Source organism: Miscanthus floridulus, chromosome 10 (assembly GCF_019320115.1).
Source record: "Miscanthus floridulus cultivar M001 chromosome 10, ASM1932011v1, whole genome shotgun sequence".
Lineage (NCBI taxonomy): Eukaryota > Viridiplantae > Streptophyta > Magnoliopsida > Poales > Poaceae > Miscanthus > Miscanthus floridulus.
This window is the reverse complement of record NC_089589.1, coordinates 136,043,205-136,065,954: the sequence shown is the minus strand read 5'-3', so window position 1 is coordinate 136,065,954 and position 22,750 is coordinate 136,043,205. Positions and strand designations below refer to the sequence as shown.

The window sequence follows — 22,750 nt, the reverse complement described above, 5'->3', positions numbered from 1 at the left end:
TGTTGTGACGAGGCACGCTCTATGCACTAATCTGTGATGGAATGGGAAAAAGAGATAAGTATTTTAAGTTTAAGTCATAAGGTAAAACCAAGGAGGAGAATGTTAGGTTGATCTCCAGCAAGTTAACCCAACAGCCAATTTGGGCCTTTGATCCGCGCTCTGATCGGGGGCACCCAACCCAATCATGGTTGGTGGGCCCCCGTCACGCAGCGCTCTAATGAGGAAGGTGGGGGCCGGGGCACTGGGTACGAGTTTAACCGCAGCCGCCACAAACCCCACCTATATTCCTAACCCTAATCCGATCTTAGAGGGCAGCGCTGAACCGACGGGAAGCTCCGCCACCACGCCGCAGGGACGCCGCCACCACGAGAGCCGCACCGCGGACGTCCACGCCTCTCCAACGACCGTCGCTCCCGCGTCACCCCTTCACCGACTCGCGCCGCCACACCTTCGTCATGGCGACCTCGAGCTCCAGCGCCAAGCCCGCTGATGGTCTGTAACATCTCCCCACTCTCATCCTCTCTCTCTCTCTCTCTCTCTCTCTCTCTCTCTCTCTCTCTCTCTCTCGTTTTTGTTCATATTCTAGGGCTTTTATCCCGAATAGAAGAAAACCACTTACTAGATCTACTGCTAGTTGATCCTAAAGGTGTAACAATTGATTCTATAATCTTTTCTGTTCTGTCAGAAAAAAAAACAGCATTTGCAGAAGTAGCGTATTACTTGTTGTGCATAGCACCTAGTCGTCTTAAGGTGTGAACTCCGAGCTGAGCGATAATGCTGTGAAATACATGCAGCACATGGACCCCTCTTCTGTTTTCTTCCAATTACACTAGTTTTCCAACCAATAATTGCTATTGGACCGCTTTAAAGATAGGCTTGCTTTCTTCCGCTCCTAGCAAGCAAGATGACATATATATCGCGACGTTCTCCAATCCTCTGCACTGCACCAATAATTGATCACGTTTCTCTCTTCATCCCCTAGCTTCCACAAGTGCGGAATCTCTGTTGGTGTCCAACGTCACCAGTAATCTTCCATCCTGGCGTCGGCATGGATCTTGTGGCCGGGGCAGTGGGCAGCATCATCGGCAAGCTCGGCGCGCTGCTCCAGGAGGAGTATAAGCTGCAGAAGGGCCTGCCCAAGCAAATCGAGTCTCTGAAAAATGAGCTCGAATGCGCACAAACGGCTCTCCTCATGGTGAGACAAACACCACCAGACCAGCTGGATCCACAAGTCCGGCTCTGGGCTCGCAAGGTCAGAGAAGCATCCTACGACATGGAGGACATCCTCGACACCTTCCTCGTCGATGTCGTGGATGGGGCCGCCCCTGCTGAGACTGAGAGCAAGGATGGCTTGCGCAAACGTCTCCAGAAGAAGATGGCCAAGTTGTTCAAAAAGAGCAAGGCGCGCCACAACATCGCTGGCGCGATCGAGGACATGAAACAACGACTCCAGGAGGTGTCGGACCGCCGTGACAGGTACTCCATACCCGTTGCAGTGCCTCCGCCGGCCACCACACTGGATCCTCGCCTTGTGGACATGCACAAAGAGGCAGTGCAGATTATTGGCATCGACCGGACGAGGGCGGAGCTCATAGCCATGCTTCAGTCCTCATCCCCCGTCCATGGTGACGCTGGCGTGTCCACTAACAGCAACAAGATGGTGATAGTTTCTGTGGTCGGAGCTGGTGGTCTGGGCAAGACCACTCTTGCGAAGGCGGTTTACGAGGAGCTGAGTCCGGGATATGATTGTCGAGCCTTTGTTTCGGTTGGCCGCAATCCTGACCTGGTGCAAGTCTTCACCAGCATCTTCTTCGGTCTCGACCAAAATAAGTACCAGGCCATTCGTGATATAAAGGACCTACAACTGCTCCTTGTCGAACTCCGAAAATTCCTTGAAAACAAAAGGTATGGATTAATCAGTAGTCACCTAATCACCTATTGTTTCTCTGTTTCATAATCTTATTATTATATATATGCTACGCTACATGTACTGTGTGCATACTATTTGGGAGCATACATACGTTTACCATTTAATTTGAAGATGTTTCTTTTTTATTATGTATCAAAGATGTAGTAGTGGTACAATACTTCTTCCTGCTTGGGAATTTATATTTGATAATACAGATCTGAAGATGTTTGTTTGTTTTTCGTTATGAATCAAAGCTGCAGTCGTGGCACAATACTCCTTTTCTTGCTAGGGTTTAAATTTGATAATACAAATTTGAAGAAGTTTCAACGGCGACATTGTAAATCTTGGAAGTACAGAGTTCTTAAAACTTTGAACATCTATAAAGTTCCACTAGTATGTGAGTTTCAAAGACTAAATTAAAATTAGATATCACGCATATTCAGTAGTAGTATACTACAGATGTAGTGCCGCTCTTCTTCTCCTTTATAGATGATAGATGCTCAAAGGTTTACTAACTCTGTCTATTAATTTGTACTGTCTTGTTGTTAGGTACTTCATCGTTATTGACGATGTATGGGATTTGGAATCTTGGAAAGCAATAAGATCAGCTTTGGATAAGAAGAGTAGCGGAAGCAGAATAATCAAAACTACTCGTAATCGAGAAGTAGCCTGCAGCGATGAAGTTTATTACAAACTTGATCCCCTTACAAATGATAACTCAAAGAAGCTATTTTATATGAGGCTATTTGGTGGTGAAGACAACTGTCCTACTCATCATCCTCAAGAGGCATCTGAAAAGATTCTACACAAATGTGGTGGTGTGCCATTAGCTATCATCACAATGGCTAGCTTGTTGGTGGGCAAATCAAGAAACGATTGGTTTGAGGTGTGCAACTCTCCTGCTTTCTATGGTGGCAGAGACAACAGGCAGGTATATGATACTGAGTGGATATTGTCCCTTAGCTACTATGATCTGCCTTCTCATCTAAAGACCTGCTTATTGTACCTAAGTGTGTATCCCGAAGACTGTTTGATTGAGAAAGATTCTTTGATATGGAAGTGGGTAGCTGAAGGTTTTATAGAGAAGAAAACAGGAACAAGCATGTTTCAGCGGGGAGAGGAATACTTCCATCAGCTCATAAACAGGAGCATGATCCAAGGGGTGGAGTCAAAAGTGGACGGCATCATACATCACTGCCGTGTTCATGATATGGTCCTTGATCTTATTTGTGGTCTGGCACGCGAAGAAAATTTTATCACTATCTTAAATGAGGATGGAGGAACATCATCGCGACACAAGGTGCGCCGGTTAGCTCACCAGAATAGGATACTACTGTTGGGTCAATCTCATCCTGACAGTCATAGGGACACGACACAACTGAGGTCATTGGTTGCCCATGGGTGTGATATCCGTGTTTGGGTCTTGCATCCGAGCCTTAAACTCTTACGTGTGCTAGCTTTAGAGTGGTGCACATCATCTGATATTCAAGGGTATGGCAGGCGCTGGCTTGAGCATCTTGGAGAACTAGTTCATTTGAGGTACCTAGGGCTACGAGGTACAAAGGTCCGAGAGCTCCCTGAGGTGATAGGGGCTCTAAAGCTTCTACAGACACTGGACATGCAGAACACCCAACTAGATCAGCTGCCATGGAGCGTTAGCCTGCTGACGCGGTTGGTCTGCCTACGATGTAACAGCAAAAGGACGAGGGTGTCGGATGTGTACCTCCAGAAGATGACATCACTGGAGGAGCTAGATATACATGTTGGCATGGTGTCATTTGAGTCCAAGATGCAATTTTTGAAGGAGCTAGGCAACCTGAGCCTACTGAGGGTGCTCCGTGTGCCTGATATAGGCAGGCTGGATGAGAGCATGCAGGCAGAACTTTTGAAGTCACTAGGCAATCTGCAGGAGCTCCATCATCTAGATCTGGATTGTGTGCTGATCAGTGAAACTAGCCCTACCTCAATGGAGTGGGACAAAGCCGTGCTTCCGGAACATCTCAGGCATCTCAGTATACATTGTATCTGGTTCCCTTGTGTGCCATCATTCATAGATCCCACGCTTCTCCCCAACCTTTGCTACTTGGACTTGTGTGTGGATCATATGGACGAGGCAGGTCTGAGAACCTTGGGTGGGCTGCCAGATCTCCGTGGCCTCTCTATTGTACCGCCTGAAGGGATGGCTTCTCATAAGCAGGCTGCGGTAGTTAATATTGCTACCCATGATGTCTTCTTCCACAAGTTGAGAGTCCTCGAGTTGTATGGATGGATGGTCCAGTTGGCGACCAACGGTGACTCGACTAGTGCTTCGTTTAGCATCTGGAGAGGAGGACAGGATGCTATGGTATTTGATTCCAATTCCAAAGCAGAGGACGGGGGCTGCAGCAGCAGAGTAGCACCGGCCCCTGTTGCTGTGATGCCAAACCTCTACAGGCTTGTGTTCACTGTCCCAGTCAGGGCTTTCTACGTGGATGGACACGATACCTATGACAATAATCTCGGCTTGGACTTGGAGTGCCTCCCTTCGCTACGCTATGTCAAGGCACGTCTCGACTGTAAGGATGCCTTCCCTGATGACGTGAACAAGGCAGACGCTGAGCTCAGGCGACTAGCACAACTCCATCCCAAAAGTTCCGCACTCTTATTCTACGTGGGTAAAATTAATCAACGTATTTAAGGTTAATGATGAAGATATGATGGCACGACCAATACACAGCGATGGTGAAGAGGTACGTACCAGCTGCCCAACTTGTTTTAATAACCACATTCCATTCCCAATTCCACAAACACGTACTTCTCCATTACTATATTATTATTATATATAGTAACAATATGTGTAGAAAATCAAGGGCTGCGGTGCTCCAAAAACCACCCAAGACGTAGCAAGATCCCAAAGAAATCATAGCCCTTGATTTTTAGAATTAGTAGGACCATTAAATAAATTAAATAATCAGAGAAAAAGAAGGAAAAAAAACAAATCCCTGAAATCTTCGTCTGCCTTGGCTACTTGTACATATGAAGTAATTATCACTTTTCTAAGAAAAATAGATACAGTTAAGTATATACTTGTTACTATTCTCACATACGGACTATGTTTGAGTACGCAAGAACATTAATTTTTAACATGATGTTGGTGTTAAAAGTGATCTGCTATGGCTAGTGACAAATAAATCACGTACACGATCAACAAGATGTTGCTGTTCAAAATGGATCTAGTCATGTTGAAACGATCATTACAGATAATGTTAGTCATCCCGCATTAAAAAGATAATTTTACAGGTATATATATCACACATGATCTTTATTTGTCAACTTACAAGAAAAGAACATGTTAGTAAAACAAGATAATTTATATCTCATCCACATGTCACATTATTGCATCAAATACCAAAGTAAGATCATGCATGCATGTATATTAGATTAACTAATAAGAAGAGGTTTTCTCTATTTATTCTGTGTTTCTTCTGTTACCTCTTCTAAATTCTAATTAAGAAGAGGTAATATGTAATAATTTACATTTAGATCAACGGTACACAGTTAATTGTTTTAGCTGAGTTCCATATCATTGCCATTGACCTTGATCAATCATCAATGCTAGACTAATTATGCTAATCAAAATTATTTTTCCTTGACGATTTTTAATGCAGTCTTCGGAGATTCAGCCTTTTGCCTCTTGATCCTTGGTGGGAGGAGTTTGCGGATTAAGTTGGTGGATCTCATGACGTTGGGAGCATTTTGGGTAGTCCTGTCTGCTGCCCCATATATATGCCGCATGCGTGGAGCTGGTGTCAGTCTACCGAGGAGTTTGCGAATTAAGTTGGTGGATCTCATGATGTTGGGAGCATTTTGGGTAGTCCTGTCTGCTGCCCCATATATATGCCGCATGCGTGGAGCTGGTGTCAGTCTACTACACGGTCATCTTCTTCCAACGATATCTATGAGCTCTTGATAGACCTTTGCATGCTTTAAACCTCTAATAATGTTGCTCGATGATCATGCATGTTGTTTAGTATATTTCCTTTCACTCTAGCACTTGTACCTGCAAGTATGTTAGGAACATAAATGATATGTGTGTTATGTTAAATGAGGCTTAAATTTTGTTTTCGTATGCCTCCGCATGCATGAATGCCTACCCATCTTCAAGAGCTCCATCGGGGGTCCAGTTTTCATTGTAGAATTTCTACAAGTGGTGAAGCTAGCTCTTTCATTCACTTCGTTGCTATGATCTTGGTTACTGTATTATTGATTTATTGTAAATTGTGGTGACGAACGTTGTCACGGCTCCCGTGTCAAGGCACCAAGGCCGCAGCTTTGAGACGGAGTATTGGTCGTGCGACTATTTTGATAGCTTAGGAAATTTTAAAATAAACAACATTAGAGATACAAATATCGTACGAAATACAATGATGGAAAATTCATGATATATTTTTCTAACACAAACTATGATGTCCTCGTCACCTCACAAAATTTAAAACTAAAACACAATATGTATACTAAGAAACAAAAAAGAAAAATTCTTTCAAGGAGTAAATTGCACCAACAGAAATAGTTGGAGGGCATAAACTGAACCGTATATTAGTTTAGCTGGTCATTTAGGACATAGACCAAACTTGGAGGATATAATTTGAACTTTTTCCTCAAAAAATTAATAAAATATGAATTTTAAAATCGTTAATCTTAAAACACAATCTCCGAGCCCTAAGTGATTTCAAATGAAAAAGTAGTCAGCTACAAAGTTGTAGATATTTGCAGGTACTAAAACTTTCATACAAAGCATTTTTCCATCCGAGATTATTTATAAAAAATTAAAAATTAATTTAAAAAATTATTTGTCGTCTCGCTAGGTTAAGAAGACTACCGGTGTAAATGCATCTTTACTGGCGGTTTCCTTAAGTCTAGCACTAGTCTAAATCATGTATTTACACTGTTGGTTCTCTTAAGGATGACGCTAGTACAAATCAGATTGACACTAGCGGTAGGTTAAGTGAACCGATGGTGTAAATATATCTGGTGATCGCCTGCGTTGTAAATTAAAAAACCCTGAGGATAACAAGCTGATGTCCTAGGACGTTTTTCATTAAGCAAAAGTAGAGTGTTACAAGTCGCACACGGCTCGCAAGTAATCAAAGGATTACCAGTGCAGTCTGAAAGGTACACACAAGCGGCAAGAGAAAATGGAAGGGAGGACCCTTAGCCTAGAGACCATAATAGACTAAGCCTATGACAGAATCACAACACAATGATAGCCTACAGTGCAGTGAAACCATGATGGCAACGAGGCGAGCTTCCAACAACAGTGACGGCAAAGTATCGGCCAGGAAAAGTACCAAACGGCTCGGCAGCCAAGCATCCGCCAAGGAAGCCGATATGACAACAGTGATAGCCAGCAACAACGGTGGCAAAAGTACCGTCGGAGAAGCGACAAGGAAGTGGCAAAGCATCAACCAGAGAAGCGACCATACTGTAAGGCAAACACAAGCATGGAAGGATATGAAACGCGTTCAGGCTCAACCCAAGAAATTCCACAGCCAACTGGATGACACGGCAACGACAACCACACGCAGCACTTGAGGAGGCAACGCCTCCAAGGATGGTTGCGACGCAGGCCTGTGTAGCAGGGACCAAATTTTCACCCCGAAGATCTGCACTAGGAAGAAAGGAAGGTGCAACAACAGATGGCTCCAAAGATGGAAACAGCGCCCAAAGGACATCATCATCGTCGGCTAGACACCAAGGCTTTCGCTTAGCACCTACTACCTGGAAGCAAGCAACGAGCAACCACCCAGGGTTCCCGGAACCTACAACCTGCCGATGCCAGCGCTGCCGCGGGACGAAGCAGAGGATAGCAGGCAACAATGGGTGGGCACAGCTTGCCAGCCCCGCAGCCGCACAGCACCAGGCCGCCCTAGCCCACAGGTGCCGCTCCCGCCAAGCCACAACGGTCGCAGTGTGCAGATAGCCACCACCAGGCCGCAGCCAGCCGAGTAGGCGCAGGCTTCGGCCACCCGGCCACACGGACACCGGCTGCGTGCGCAAGGCCCGGCCAAACACGACCTAGACAGGCACTGGGGCCACAGGAGAACCACCGCTAGGCCGCAGCCAGCCGAGCAGGCACAGGCTCCGGCCACACGGACGCTAGGTGCGCGCTCAAGGCAGTCGAACACCCGGCCCAGCCGGCCACCGGGGCCGCCGGAGATGAGCTGGCCGCCACCGCCACCTAACCTGCCACAGCCAAGCGCGGGGGCAGGGCAGCGCGTGAGCCGGCCGCCGCCCCAGACTGGGCTCCGCTGAAGCTGCAAGCGCTGGCCGGGGAGCAGCGGTGGCAGCCAGGGAGCAGCCAGCGGTGGGTATGGTTTCGGTCGCCCCGAGTCGCCTCACGGAGGAGGCGACGCGGGGGTGGGGTGGATTTCCGTTTTCTTCTCGTCTTCGGCCCTGTAACAGCAGTCGGTGGCGGGATGGCACGGTGTTATTGGTTAATTGTTGAGCTTTTGTTTTCATGGATCGGTCCGGAATCATCAGATGCTCAGATGGAGCCTCATGAATGGCGTTTGGTTTGAAATCATAAGCCAGTGCCGTCCGTCCGTCCGTTACCAAGTCGATCTGTTTCATAAATCCTCACTGGTAGAGAACCGAGCTTTACTCCCGGTGGGGAACCCCCTCCAGTCCCGGTTCTCCACCTGGGAGCAAGCATCCGGGACTAAAGGGGGTCCTTTAGTCCCGGGTCAGGAACCGGGACTAAAGGAGGACCTTTAGTCCCGGTGGGTAACACCAACCGGGACTAAAGGTGCCTCCTGACATGCCACGATGGCCGGCACCTTTAGTCTCAGTTGGTAATACGAACCGGGACTAAAGGTTTTTTTCTTTTTTCTTTTCTTTTCATTTTTTTTGTTTTCTTTTCAAAATAGGTTTTCGAAGTCGTATTGTACGCTGCTAATTATACATTTATACGCGCATATAGTATGTTTCGGTTCAAGCACAATGAACGTATTAAATCACACAATTCAAGCATAGAAATATATATATATATATATATATATATATATATATATATATATATATATATATATATATATATATATATATATATATGCATGCATGCATCATATATATATTTACATGCATGCATGCATATGTGTATTTTACATTATATTATTTCATGTGCATATATTACAAAAGATTGCATTACAGTTGTTGTGACATAACAAGTTTCCTCTCATCCTCTAGCTTGGCTTCAATGGCAGTGTTGGGTCGAAGTAGAACTCGCCCTTGGAATCGATGACCTACTCATTAAAAAATCCGGCTATAGACTCTTGAATTGCTTTGATTTGGTCTTGCCGTATGACCTTTTCCTCCAACCATCGAGTCTACAGGTTTGAATTAAAGGAAAATAAATTAATATATGTACATATATATATATAAAGACATAGTAACACAATCAATAATAATAATTAAATGAATATATAGTGTATTTTTAACGTACTTTGAGTCTCTCTGTAGGAGTTCTTTGGGAGAGCACCTTGATAAACTTGCAAACATAGTAACCACAGTAGTTGTTCCCCTGTTCCTGCCTCAGACACCACTTTACAAGAAAAAGATTTGTCATCCAATCTGGTGATCCGGTGAAAGCTATATGTTTAATTAATAAAGATGATGCGATTCAAGGGACTTACTTTCAAAGGGATTACATTCAGTGGCGCTTTGCATTTTTCCATGTGTTGCTTCTCAATAAAGGTTTTCCAAACACTGCCCAATAAAAAATTTGCCACGTCATCAGATATAGTTAATCATCATGTTTGTGTGTATATATAGTTGCTAGAGATCCCGAAATTACCTCTGGATAATATCTATCATATCTTGGTAGTCTTGTTGTGGTTTTCTCATCGAGTCATAGATTATCAAGTGACTTTTCACCAGATCGATGTCCATCAATATCCAGTGATTGCTGCATGTGTTTATAGGATATAACGCATAACACTCATTAATTAACTAGAATCAACATATGAGCCATTAAGGATATGATCGACATGATTAACACTCACTTGAAGTTATAGGGAAAGAGTATATCCTTCTTGTGGCGTTGGTTCACTAAGAAGTTCATGAGGTTACTCTTTGACTCAGACTTCCAATTAGTCTTTGGAGTAATTGGGTCTTTGAATACTATATGGGGATCAACAAAACCAATTTCATTGCAGCCTTCCTTTCTGAGCTCTGTCATTGTAAATCTGCATATATATAGTACTTGTTAGGATAATTTATATGCATATACACACATATGATGAGTTTAATAATAGATCGAAAGAATTATTACTTACAGGCAATAGCAGCTAATGATAACTTTGTCCAGAGAGGTCAGGTGGCATAGTTGATGAAATTCTGCAAAGTCAACATACATAACATCATCGCCACGGAACCAATGTTCGTCTCTAATTCTGACACCAACGCAGAAGTCTCCACTGGTAGACGCCTGCATGTACCACTTGTTTAGCAGGTACATTTGCGTCCCCAGATCAGATAAGGCTTGAGGGTTGTATAGACTCTGGCCTAGTACAAATTTTTTCTTCCAAATATCAACCTCCGCCGCACTCTCAATGTTTCCATCACCAAACATCTGGTAAAGGTCGAGACCAGTCTCATCAAGAAATTCACCAAGGTGATCCAAATCGACATCCGGAGGTATGTTTGCCTGATGCATTAATCCTAAATTCGAACCATATTCATTACCAACAACTAGCGGGGGGATTGATTGGTGCGCTTGTTGTCCGAGTTGGGCAACTCCTTTCCCTGCCCGCTTCTTTTTCTGTGCCGCCTCAATTGACTTGGTGAGAGTGCGGTCATAGTCTGATAACATTGATTTGGACGGCTTACGAGATTCCCGCTGTTGTTGCTGGTAAGAAGTCACCTTTTTCTTAGAATATCTGGAGCTACGAAGAAGTACGGTTTCTCCGGGTTTCTCCTTGCTTCTTGATTCATTTTAAGTTTGTCATAGAATCTAGACATGTCTTTTTTATATGCATCAGTTCCTTCTTCCTTCTCTTCAGATATTATTTTAGGAATAGCCCTTGGTTTCACGGTGGCTTTCTTTGCAGGCGGGGACTGATTATTCGTTTGAGGGGCTGGCCTCTTGCTAGGCTTCTTGGTAGGTGGGGGTGGGGGAGGCGTTGGAGACCTCCTTGGAGGTGTTGGCAGCGGCGTTGGAGACCTCCTTGGAGGTGGCGGCTGCGGCGTTGGAGACCTCCTTGGAGATGGTGTGGATGCAGCCTCGTCTTCCAACACAATGTCATCGTACAGAGCACTATGATGATCTGGCGATTGAACAATTGGATTTAGGTTGGGGGAGGATCTGCTACAAAAAAAGGAATGACATATTATTATGAGCAGATTGTTAATTATTTAAGCCAATACAAATTAATGATGTAGTGTTTTCATCCGCACGTACCTATGGTGAGGTAGTTCAGGAGGAGGTGGAGCCGACATCCCTGGAATGATGATGTAGCGCTTGCGCCATAGAATGAATGTCTTCTCCGCTTCTCCTAGAGTCTTCTCGCCATCACCTCCAGGAATGTCAAGAGGCAAATCACTAAAACCTTTTTCAGCTTTATCTACCGAGATGGTAGCATATCCTTCTTGGATTATATTCCCATAAATCCTTGGTGTCTTGGTTCGGTCGATAGGATTAACAAGACCGATAGCCACCTTGATTGTGGAATTCTCCTTCGGAATGTGTAGCTCACACGTTGTACAAGGTTCAGTGACGTCATCCACAGGGAAGCGCAGTCCTGTGTCCCCTTGATTTGGTATCTCCGTGGAAGCGCAGCTGCTTTTCAACTGAACAGATTGGCTAATGTTGATTCCTAGCTCTGATGCCTGCTTACTTGCACTCACTGCTATTTGCACTTGCCTTCTGATTTCCTCCTGCATTCTCGCTTCAAGGTTTTTTTCCCGCTCCTGTGCTTCACGCACCGCTTCCTCCAATCTCTGGAGCCGCTGTGCCTCTTCTTCCTTCTTTCTCTGGCGACTTCTGTAGGAAGGTCTGTCCTGAGGGAATCCATGCTCCCACGAGACACTTCCTTTGCCTCTAGTTCGGCCACCATGTTCAATAGTCCCGATGGCGTATGTCAGCTCATCCTTCTCTCTGTTGGGCCTGAACGCACCACTAGCAGTAGCTCTCTGAGCATAAAACAATCTTTCTGCTGCTTCTTGCAGTCTTGCGCCATAAACGCACTTCCCTGTCTCCTGGTCTAGTGTTCCCCCATGACCGAAAAAACCAATTCTTTGCACGTTCTCCCCACTCGAGTGATTCTGGTCTAATACCCTTGGCAAGAAGGTCTGCTTCCATTTTGTTCCACTTCTTAATGGCAGTCGGGTAGCCACCTGATCCCAAGGTATGGTGGTATGTCTTCTGTTGGGCATTACGTTGGTTCTTTATCACCCGACTCACACCCTCTTCCGAAGTCTTGTACTGTACAAACTCATCCCAATAGGGCCTCTGCTTTGAGATCGGGCCTGGGATAGTAAAATCTGGTGCTATGTTCTTCTTGACATACGTCGTGTATAGGTGTTTCTTCCAAGTCTGAAACTGGGTGGCCATCTTCTTCATTGCCCAATCCCTAACTCGCTCCTTCAATTCATCACCATCTATTATATCATCATAACCATCTGTTTGGAGCGTGAAATGTACCAAGACATCATTCCAAATTAACGCCTTGTCACGATCGGAGACAAAACTGATATGAGGAGCATTGGTCTTCTTCTTCCATTCACGGGTACTAATCGGGAGCCGGTCCCGTACAAGGTAACCACAGTGGTGCACAAATTTCATTTTATTCGCCCCCCCGGTTCTCCTGTATCCACATTGAACTCCGAGATGATGAAGCGGCCCTCCAATGGCTTTTTGGGACCTCGGACATTTTTACTCTTCGTTGTAGTTGTTGATGTCGATCCAGAGGGCTACAAAACATAAACATTATTTTTAATGTCATGAGCACACATAAGACATATAATAATATATATAGCTAATAATAAAAAATATATACTTGGCCAATCTGTTGTTGCTCATTTTGTTCAAGAGCTAAGTACTGACTCCCGTCATCTGCATCCTCTTGCACGTTATTTTTAGCACCATCATCGCCGGCAACTTGAGTGCCAGTGTTGATCAAATTCATCATCAACTCCTCCTCATCCATGTTTCTCGGGTCAGCCATCTAGCTTCAAAAAACAAAACCAATATATAGTACATCAACAGCGCGGTTCGCCCTGGTGTGATTGTTTAGCATTAACGATAATGATAATACGAATGTTGATCAACTAGGCCACGAGAAAGGGCGGTGTGACAAGAGTGGCGGTGCTCCACTCCGCCGTATATATGTCTGTACACATGGGTGAACGAGGGCGGCGGTGCTCCGCCGTATACATAGAAACGCATGGACGAACGAGGGCGGCGGTGCTCCGCGACGTATATATACATGCATATGAATACAAATGACATATATATACGTGTCGGCGCGGTGGCCGGTGTGCTGACGACGACGACGTGAGGCGGGCCGGCGTGCTGACGACGACGACGACGTGAGGCGGGCCGGGGCGGTGTCAGTGCGTGATGTTGTGATCCTATGTACCATGTGAACCATGTAGTCATTCATCATATGAGAAAATTCTATGTTGATAATGTAAGTATAAGTCATTATGAAATGTAAGTATATGTGTCATTCATCATATTACTAGCAACATTAATATATTATATCTGTATATTCAAAGTTCACAAATGAAGAAACGTTGAAGTTTTCCTTCATTTGTCTGTAGCCATGCATGCAAGTCCAACCAAAACTACTTACATCATCACATGTGATATTTTTTATAAACTAAAAAACGCTTAGTTTACAAACTGGGTATCAAAATTGAGTTCCTATTTGACCATTATATATCCTACAACAAATCCTTCAAAAAAAAGACCCTACATGAATATATTTGGATAAAATTTCGTTAACAAACATTGATCTATGAAGATAGAAAAAATTCTTTTATTGAAACTGCATCTTGGAATAATGGCATATCATATAGTGATGAATATATGGCGGTTGATGGGCTGGATCATTTTCAGCTTTAGTGACAACGACAATGGTTTCCAAATAATATATAGCGTGTTTATTATACAAGCCATGGATTTACATCGATCTAATTAATTTCTAAAGTAATTTCATTGGTGGTCCTTAATTAAACTTGTCATGAGTTCAGGTCCCAGTGATCTTAAAATGTATTTTAGTACCATAAAATGCAGTTTTTGACACTCTAAACTTGCTAATTTATCCATATAATATCCAAATATTCAAAACTTGCGTTAAGATATGGTTTTGAGATGTGAGCTTGACAACTCCATCTTTCTCTCTTTGGCCTCGCTCGCTGCATATATAGAGTTCCAAATATTCATTTTCAGTTCCTAGATTTTGTGATTCAAAATTTGAAATTTTCAATCGACCTCGAGCGTTGACATGGCTTCCACCAAAGTTGTAGTTTTCGACGTGATCTATAACTCGGCAGTGGAGGGCTCGGGCGAATGTACAAAGAGATCGACGAACATATCACCTCGAGCTCGGCAGTGGAGGGCCTCGGGCGCGGTGGGGCCACGGGCGCGGTGGAGGGGCCTCGGGCGCGGAGGAGGGCGCGGTGGAGGGCCACGGGCGCGCGCGGAGGAGGGGCACGGGCGCGCGCGGTGGAGGCCGCACGAGGAAGAAGAGGGCGGCGCCGGTGTCACGGAAGGCGAACGGACGCGGTGGAGGCGGCGCGAGGAAGAAGAGGGCGGCGGTGTTCGACGAGGAAGAAGACGAGCGGATCGATCTGCGCCAGGCGCTGGAGGTTATATATGAGAGAGAATTACTCCCGGTGCCAGCCACCAACCGGGAGTAAAAACCCTTTACTCCCGGTGCGTATTACCAACCGGGAGTAATACTCCCGGTGCGTGTTACCAACCGGGAGTAAAGGTATACCTTTACTCCCGGTTGGTAACACGCACCGGGAGTAAAGGATTTTTTTGGCGGGCCACGAAACTGCAGCCCACCTTTACTCCTGGGTGGGCTTCCCACCCGGGAGTAAAGGTGGCCTACAGTTTCGTTTCCCGCCTGTTTTAAGCAATAGTCTTGTTAAATACAATAGAAATGCAATAGTTTTTGTTAAATACATAGTAAATTAAATAAAATGCATAAAATTATTTTGTTAAAAATATGAATTTTCTTTTTGTTTATTGCACATAGGAAAAATCTATAACCTAACTTTTTTATTTTTTGTTAGAATTATAAAACATAATGTAACTAATATTTATTATTTCGTTAATGCAAAAATGTAGTGTTTAATTAAAATTATTAAAACTATTGGTTTTGGACAGGAAATTTGTTTTCACATCATTTTAACGTTAATATTTTAATTTTTCATCACTCAGTATCCTAATTTACCTTTTTGAGAGAGAAATCCCACCAAATCAAACATTGATTTAATTTGAAACATGACATAATAAACATCTGAATTCACAATTATTACATAATATCTCAAACACACACTATATTAAATCACTATATCATCAAGTGGGCACAGCAGTGAACTTCTTCTTTACGTATGTCCCTTGGTTATGATCGCTTCGTAACCATGGAGTGTCCTCATCATTTACCAAGATGCTAGGGTCTTTGTTCACTTTGAAGGGCGGAATTCGGTCATCCTTTTCATATTCTTCTGACATGTCCGACTTGTCCTCAATTCCCACGATGACTCTTTTCCCTGAAAGAACTATGTGGCGCTTTGGCTCTTTGGTTGAGTCATTATCGTTTTTCCCTCTTTTTGGTTTGGTAGACATATCATTGACATAGAACACCTGATTCACATCCTTGGCAAGGATGAATGGTTCGTCTTTGTACCCAATATTACTAAGGTCTACTGTTGTCATTCCATACTCGTTGTCTACTGTTACCCCGCCTCCGGTCACCTTGACCCATTGGCACTTGAACAATGGGATCTTCAAAGTAGGTGCATATTCTAGTTCCCATATTTCATCTATGCGTCCATAATATGTCTGCTTATTCCCATTCGGGTCTGTGGCATCTATGCGGACACCACTGTTTTGGTTGGTACTCCTTTTATCTTGGGCTACTGTGTAGAATATGTTCCCATTTATCTCGTACCCTTTGTATGTGACGATATGCCATGATGGTTGCATAGCCAATAAATACAGTTGCTCATGGATGCTCTCATCACCTTGACATTTTTTTCGCAACCAACCGCCGAAATTTTCCATGTGCTTATGCGTAATCCAAGCTTCAGTCTTCCCTGGAAACTCGGATCGTAAGAGATCCTTGTGTGTCTCAATATACGGATCTACCAAAGAAAAGTTCTGTAGAACTGTGTAGTGCGCTTTATTGAAATAATCATCATCCGTACCAATATATGTTTTCCTCCCTAGTGTCCCCTTTCCGCTTAGTCTCCCCTCATGTCTCGATTTAGGAACACCAATCGAGTCAAGGTCGGGAATAAAGTCAACACAGAACTCAATGACCTCTTCTGTTCCATAGCCCTTGGCGATGCTTCCTTCTGGGCGAGCACGGTTGTGAACATATTTCTTCAGGACTCCCATGAATCTCTCTAAGGGGAACATGTTGTGTAGGAACACAGGACCGAGAGTGAAAATCTCCTTGACTAGGTGAACTAGGAGGTGTGTCATAATATCAAAGAAGAAAGGAGGGAACACCAACTCAAAGCTGACGAGACATTGAACCACATCATTCTGTAGTTTAGCTAGATCAGTTGGATCAATTGCCTTCTGAGAAATTGCATTGAGGAATGCACATAGCTTCACGGTGGCTAGACGTACATTTGGAGGTAGAATTCCTCTTAATGCAACTGGAAGTAATTGCGTCATGAGAACGTGACAGTCATGGGACTTTAAGTTACAGAATTTCTTCTCTGGCACATTTATAATACCCTTTATATTTGAGGAGAATCCAGATGGTACCTTGATGTTGTTTAAGCATTCAAACATGATTTCCTTCTCCTCTTTGCTTAGAGTGTAGCTAGCAGGACGTAAGTAATGGCGTCCATCATCTGTCTTCTCTGGATGCAGGTTGTCTCTTTCTCTCAAACAACGCAGGTCCTGTCGTGCTTCAAATGTGTCCTTAGGCTTTCCATACACACCCATAAAGCCTAGCAGGTTCACACAAAGATTCTTCGTCAGGTGCATCACGTCGATCGAGCTACGGACCTCCAGGACTTGCCAATAGGGTAGGTCCCAAAATATGGACTTCTTCTTCCACATGGGTGCATGACCGTTAGCGTCTTTTGGAATAGGTTGGCTTCCATGTCCTTTTCCAAAGACACACATCATTGACCATATCGAGTACATCCTCACCGGTTCGGTTGCGAGGCTTGGTCAGGTGGTCTGCCTTCCCTTTAAAATGCTTGCCTTTCTTTCTTACGGGGTGATTTGCAGGAAGAAATCGACGATGGCCAAGGTACACGACCTTTCGACATTTTTTCAAGAATACACCTCTAATATCACCGAAGCAGTGTGTGCATGCATTATATCCCTTGTTTGACTGTCCTGAAAGATTACTTAGAGCAGGCCAATCATTGATTGTTACGAACAACAATGCTCGCAGATCAAAGTGTTCCTGTTTGTACTCATCCCACACACGTACACCTTCTTTATTCCACAAAATGAGAAGTTCGTCAATAAGTGGTCTCAGGTACACATCGATGTCATTGCCAGGTTGCTTCGGGCCTTGGATGAGCACAGGCATCATAATGAACTTCCGCTTCATGCATAACCAAGGAGGAATGTTGTAGATACTTAGAGTAACAGGCCAAGTGCTATGACTACTGTTCTGCTCTCCAAAAGGATTGATACCATCTGTACTTAAAGCAAACCTTAAGTTTCTTGCGTCATTTGCAAACTCCGGGAATTCTCTGTCGATTGCTCTCCACTGGGACCCATCAGCAGGGTGTCTCAACATATTGTCTACCTTACGGTCTTCTTTGTGCCATCGTAACAATTTTGCATGTTCTTTGTTTCTGAACAGACGTTTCAAGCGTGGTATTATAGGAGCACACCACATAACCTTGGTAGGGATTTTCTTACGCGGACGTTCGCCCTCAACATCACCAGGGTCATCTCGCCTGATCTTATACCGCGACGCATGGCATAACGGGCATGCATCCAATTTCTCGTACTCTTTGCCACGGTACATGATGCAGTCATTAGGACATGCATGTATCTTCTCTATTTCTAGCCCCATAGGACAGACAACTTGTTTTGCTTCGTAGGTAGTGGCGGGCAATTCATTGTACTTTGGAAGCATCTTCTTTTGGATTTTTAGTAACTCTCCAAATCCCTTGTCAGATACACCATTCTTTGCCTTCCATTGCAGCAATTCTAGTGTGGTTCCCAACTTTTTCTACCCTGCATCACAAGTTGGGTACAACAATTTCTTGTGATCTTCTAGCATCCGCTCGAACTTGATCTTCTCCTTTTCACTTTCACATTCTCTTTGTGCGTCACGAATGACCTGACAAAGATCATCAGCCGGCTCATCTTCTGCGGCTACCTCTTCTTCAGCTTCTCCCATTGCAGTATCATTGAAGCACGCACCATCAAGAATAATATCATTGTCGTCCCATTGTTCTTCTTCACCTTCTTCCATTACAACACCGGTTTCTCCGTGCTTTGTCCAACAAATATAGTTTGGCATGAAACCCGACTTGAACAAGTGTGAATGAAGAGTCCTTGAGTAAGGATATTCCACCGTATTCTTACATATGGCACATGGGCAGCACATGAAACCATCGCGTTTGTTTGCCTCGGCCGCACGTAACAAAGAATGCACGCCGTCAATGAACTCTTGGGAGCGGCGATCAGCATTATACATCCAATGACGGCTCATCTGCATTACATGACATAAATATTATATTAAAACCTAGATCATAATTAATTATTTATACAACATGCGTGCCACCATAAAAGATACAAATTTATGAAAGCATCGCTACAATATAGACAATCCCAACTACCACTAAAAGAACTAAAGCTAAAATACATTTCAGGAGCACAAGGATTTCGCGATCAATCTCAACTAAAACAGACAGATCCCCCGATTGTGCAACATCTTTGGGCTTCTTCGGCTGGATCACTGCCTCATTAGCCGCCGTATCTGCCTGTTGTGCAAGATATTTTTGCACGAGTTCAACATACTCTTCCTCCCAGTAGAAGCCTGAACATCGTCCACTACCATCCCACTGAAATTAAAACAAAAAATTAGAACTTTAATCACAACCATCATGAAAATAGGTATAAACTAACCATAATCATTAAATACGATAAAATAACTCACATTGCGATCCGGACACTTGTAGAAGATACGATCCTTGTTGGGACCCTCCTTCTTCACTCGGTACTCCATCACAATCTTCGTCTCATCACGACACTTGCCGCATGGAATGAGAGGAAGGCCCGGCCTAAGTCGCTTTGGAAACCCATGAGAGGCCGAGGACCCAGAAGCAGTTGCCATCTACTCTCTATACTCATTTTTTAATACACTATAAATTTCTCCTTTTATAAACAAATAAAATTAACAAACTATAAAATTATCTAGATCTCTAAACAATGATATTTTTAATGGTCATTGTGTTCTCGTCTTTTACTGCGGCAGGTAAGTAATTCACATGATATTTCCATAAATTAACAGAAGAATGTGAGTGTACACACATAACAGACTACTGCGACGATATCGGGACGTGTGAATAAATAACCATCCGTACTAGTTGACCTTGCTTACGTGATCATCTCGGCGAGCATTTCTCCACCGGACGGCACCGTACTTGGTCAAGGAAGAGCTCTGATTCTACGAGGAAGGGAACACGGTCTTCCACGACCGTTGCCGCTCTCCCTCGTAGAATCAAAGCTCCTCCTTGACGTCCGTTACCGCTCGGCAGAGAACATGCTCGCCGAGATGAACACGGTCCGCAAGTTCAACTAGTACGGATTTTCTATAATTTTCTAAGTTTTTCATTTCATAAAAAGTTAAAATAAAAAGTACGGTGATTGACAAACTACTGCGACGATATCAGGATATGTGAATAAATAACCATCCGTACTAGTTGAACTTGCTTACGTGATCATCTCGGCGAGCATTTCTCCACCGGACGGCACTGTACTTGGTCAAGGAAGAGCTCCGATTCTACAAGGAAGGGAACACGGTCTTCCACGACCGTTGCCGCTCTCCCTCGTAGAATCAAAGCTCCTCCTTGACGTCCGTTACCGCTCGGCAGAGAACATGGTCGCCGAGATGAACACGGTCCGCAAGTTCAACTAGCTACTTTAACCTTCTTTCATGTAAATATGCAAGCTTGAAGTGATTTTGAGCTCAAATTGCTTACAAATGAAAAAAACCACAATAAAGAACCATATATATATATAGTGAACAAAATGAGATAAGACAATGGTGAAAAATGAGAGTATGAGATTGGTAACCTTTACAACTGAAGAATCGACGGAGAAATCAAAGAAATCGACGGAGGAATCGAAGAATGGATGGAGGAACAATGGAGGGAGGGAGGAAGCAAGAACACTACTGCAGTGAGCTTCAAAATACGCTGAGCTCGGGCTCGGGGAGGAAGAAGGAGACGGCCGATATATAAAGGGGGGACCTTTAGTCCCGGTTGGTGGATCCAACCGGGACTAAAGGTAACTTTCCAACCCCGGGCGCAGCCATGGCCCGGGAGTAGACCTTTACTCCCGGTTGGATCCACCAACCGGGAGTAAAAGTATACCTTTAGTCCCGGTTGGAGGCTCCAACCGGGACTAAAGGTCCCTGCCACCTCTGTCTGGCGCAGTAGCCGTTGGGCAGGGACCTTTAGTCCCGGTTGGAGCCTCCAACCGGGACTAAAGGTATTTCTAGTCCCGGGGGCAAAAAATTCCGGGACTACAGCCCATTTTAACCGAGGATCAAAGGTCTGTTCTCTACTAGTGCCTCCAAGCCAATTTACGGGATCGACTCATCCCTCAGAATAGTAAGGGCGACCGATGCTGCATGGAAGCTGAGCGAGTCCATACCCGATGAAGTTAATCATCGAACCAAGCACACTGTGACTGGGGCACATGGGCTGTTGTTGCGTGGTGTCTCTAGCTTGATCTATTATTCTAGGTGAACTCTGTTTCTGTGTAGCCTGTTTCTGTCTTTCTCTTCTCCTTATATCTTGAAGTGGTTACTTACATCTTACATTCGATTCATACACACCATCGTTTCCTATAATCTGCCACCTATGTATATATGCGAGATGGGGACACAGAATAATTCGTTTCAGTTTCACCTGTTTCTAGCGAGAAAACTGTTTCGACGCCTCGGTTAGCTTGAGCAACGGTCCAGCTAATTTCAGATACTGAAAGGCTCAGATCAGAAAGGTGCATGACTCTAGGCTTTTTCCCGTTAATGCTATATATAAATACAAAAAAAATGGCTGGCAGAAGTAACACGAGCATCTCTGGCTTATATATGCAGGAGCTGCAGTAGGCAGCACATCGTGGAGTTCCGTAGCGTTGCAACGTGCTAGTAATTGGTAAATAGCAGGATGGACTCTGCATCTAGGCATCCTCCATCTATCTTCTCTTTAACATTAGCCTCAGTATTCTTCTCGATCGTGCGATTGGGCCCTAAGGAAAGCCCAGCAGAGGCCTCGAGGCATTGTTGGTCCGAAGAAAAAACACAACTAAACATTGTCCCAAAATCTGACAGGAAAATCTTATGCGCGTGCGTCCCTACGAGTTGCTGCTTGTGACCAGCCAAATTGGGCTCGGTGATGGCTCGGGCCAAACCAACCTAGCCATGGAAAAGTCCAGATCGGTTTTAATTGTGCATGATCTATGTGTTGTTTGCTTTTCAACCGGCCCATGTATACGACTTTACAAAAAAAATTCTACATATATACAAAGCCAATGTAACCACTATTGTAGTATAATAAAGTTCATATATGATTACAATAATTGTTGGGCACCAATAACAAATTTTGTATTTTAAAATACACATGCACGTCTTAAGATCACGAGAGAGGGAGTAGAAGATATTATTTATATACTAATAAGCTATTATTTTAGGTTCAAGCTCTCCATGGTGCATGTTGTATGCAGGGTATGTAAAGTGGTACATGGTGGTAGCATATATAAGGCCATCATCAGATCAACAATGTAACGTAACAGTTGTTTAGACGAGATTAATTAATGGAACAATAAAAAGGACAGGTCCCTGTAGGCAAGGCCGGATCATGCTCCCTGCGTGTCAACGCCCGTCTGTCTCTTTGCTAGGTACATGGAGTAGATGCAGACAGAGAACACAGCAGCAACCGCAGAGGGCAGTGGAAGGACAAGAAGTAGTAATGGTGCGCATGGAGGCTGTCATAAGAAAAAAAAACTCGACCGGGGGGTTAAGACTGCCTCGCAGCATTTCAAATAAGAAGGACCTTCTCACCCGGCCGACAAAACCCAGGAACCCCCGCCCCCACCCTTACACAGTGGGTTTCCGTCGCCCAAGTGAGAATTGGGCCGGTTCCCCCCCCCCCCCCCCCCCCCCCCCCCCCCCCCGTGATTTGGTTATGGGGACGGGCGAGGGGATTTTTTTAACCTCAGCCTGAAATTCGCTCACACGGGAAGTCGAACCCAGGACCTGAGGAGTGCCGCTGGGTCACCTAACCGTTTAAGGTAGGCACCCTTTGGCGTTGTCGTAAGAATGTACAATGGTAGGCAAGACGTCTCCACCGTGTGAGTTATTTGGTGTGTCTGCCATTCCTACTGCCATGATAGCTTATTAGTACTGTGTACCG

At 44.4% G+C, this 22,750-nt stretch overlaps 1 protein-coding gene across 1 annotated transcript; it reads left to right on the top strand.

The window, feature by feature from the left end:
• The first annotated feature begins 1,004 nt into the window (after positions 1–1,004).
• Positions 1,005–6,031, top strand: LOC136487327 (putative disease resistance RPP13-like protein 3). The gene is made up of 3 exons (XM_066484489.1): positions 1,005–1,905; positions 2,459–4,638; positions 5,557–6,031. Exons 1-2 carry the CDS (start codon positions 1,049–1,051, stop codon positions 4,584–4,586), a joined length of 2,985 nt encoding a protein of 994 aa, XP_066340586.1. The 5' UTR covers positions 1,005–1,048; the 3' UTR covers positions 4,587–4,638; positions 5,557–6,031.
• The last annotated feature ends 16,719 nt before the right edge of the window (positions 6,032–22,750 follow it).

Coding starts and splice junctions, on each gene's coding strand:
- LOC136487327 (XM_066484489.1), top strand. CDS start 1,049: ATGGATCTTGTGGCCGGGGCAGTGGGCAGCATCATCGGCAAGCTCGGC. Junction 1,906..2,458: donor AAATTCCTTGAAAACAAAAG/GTATGGATTAAT, acceptor TCTTGTTGTTAG/GTACTTCATCGTTATTGACG.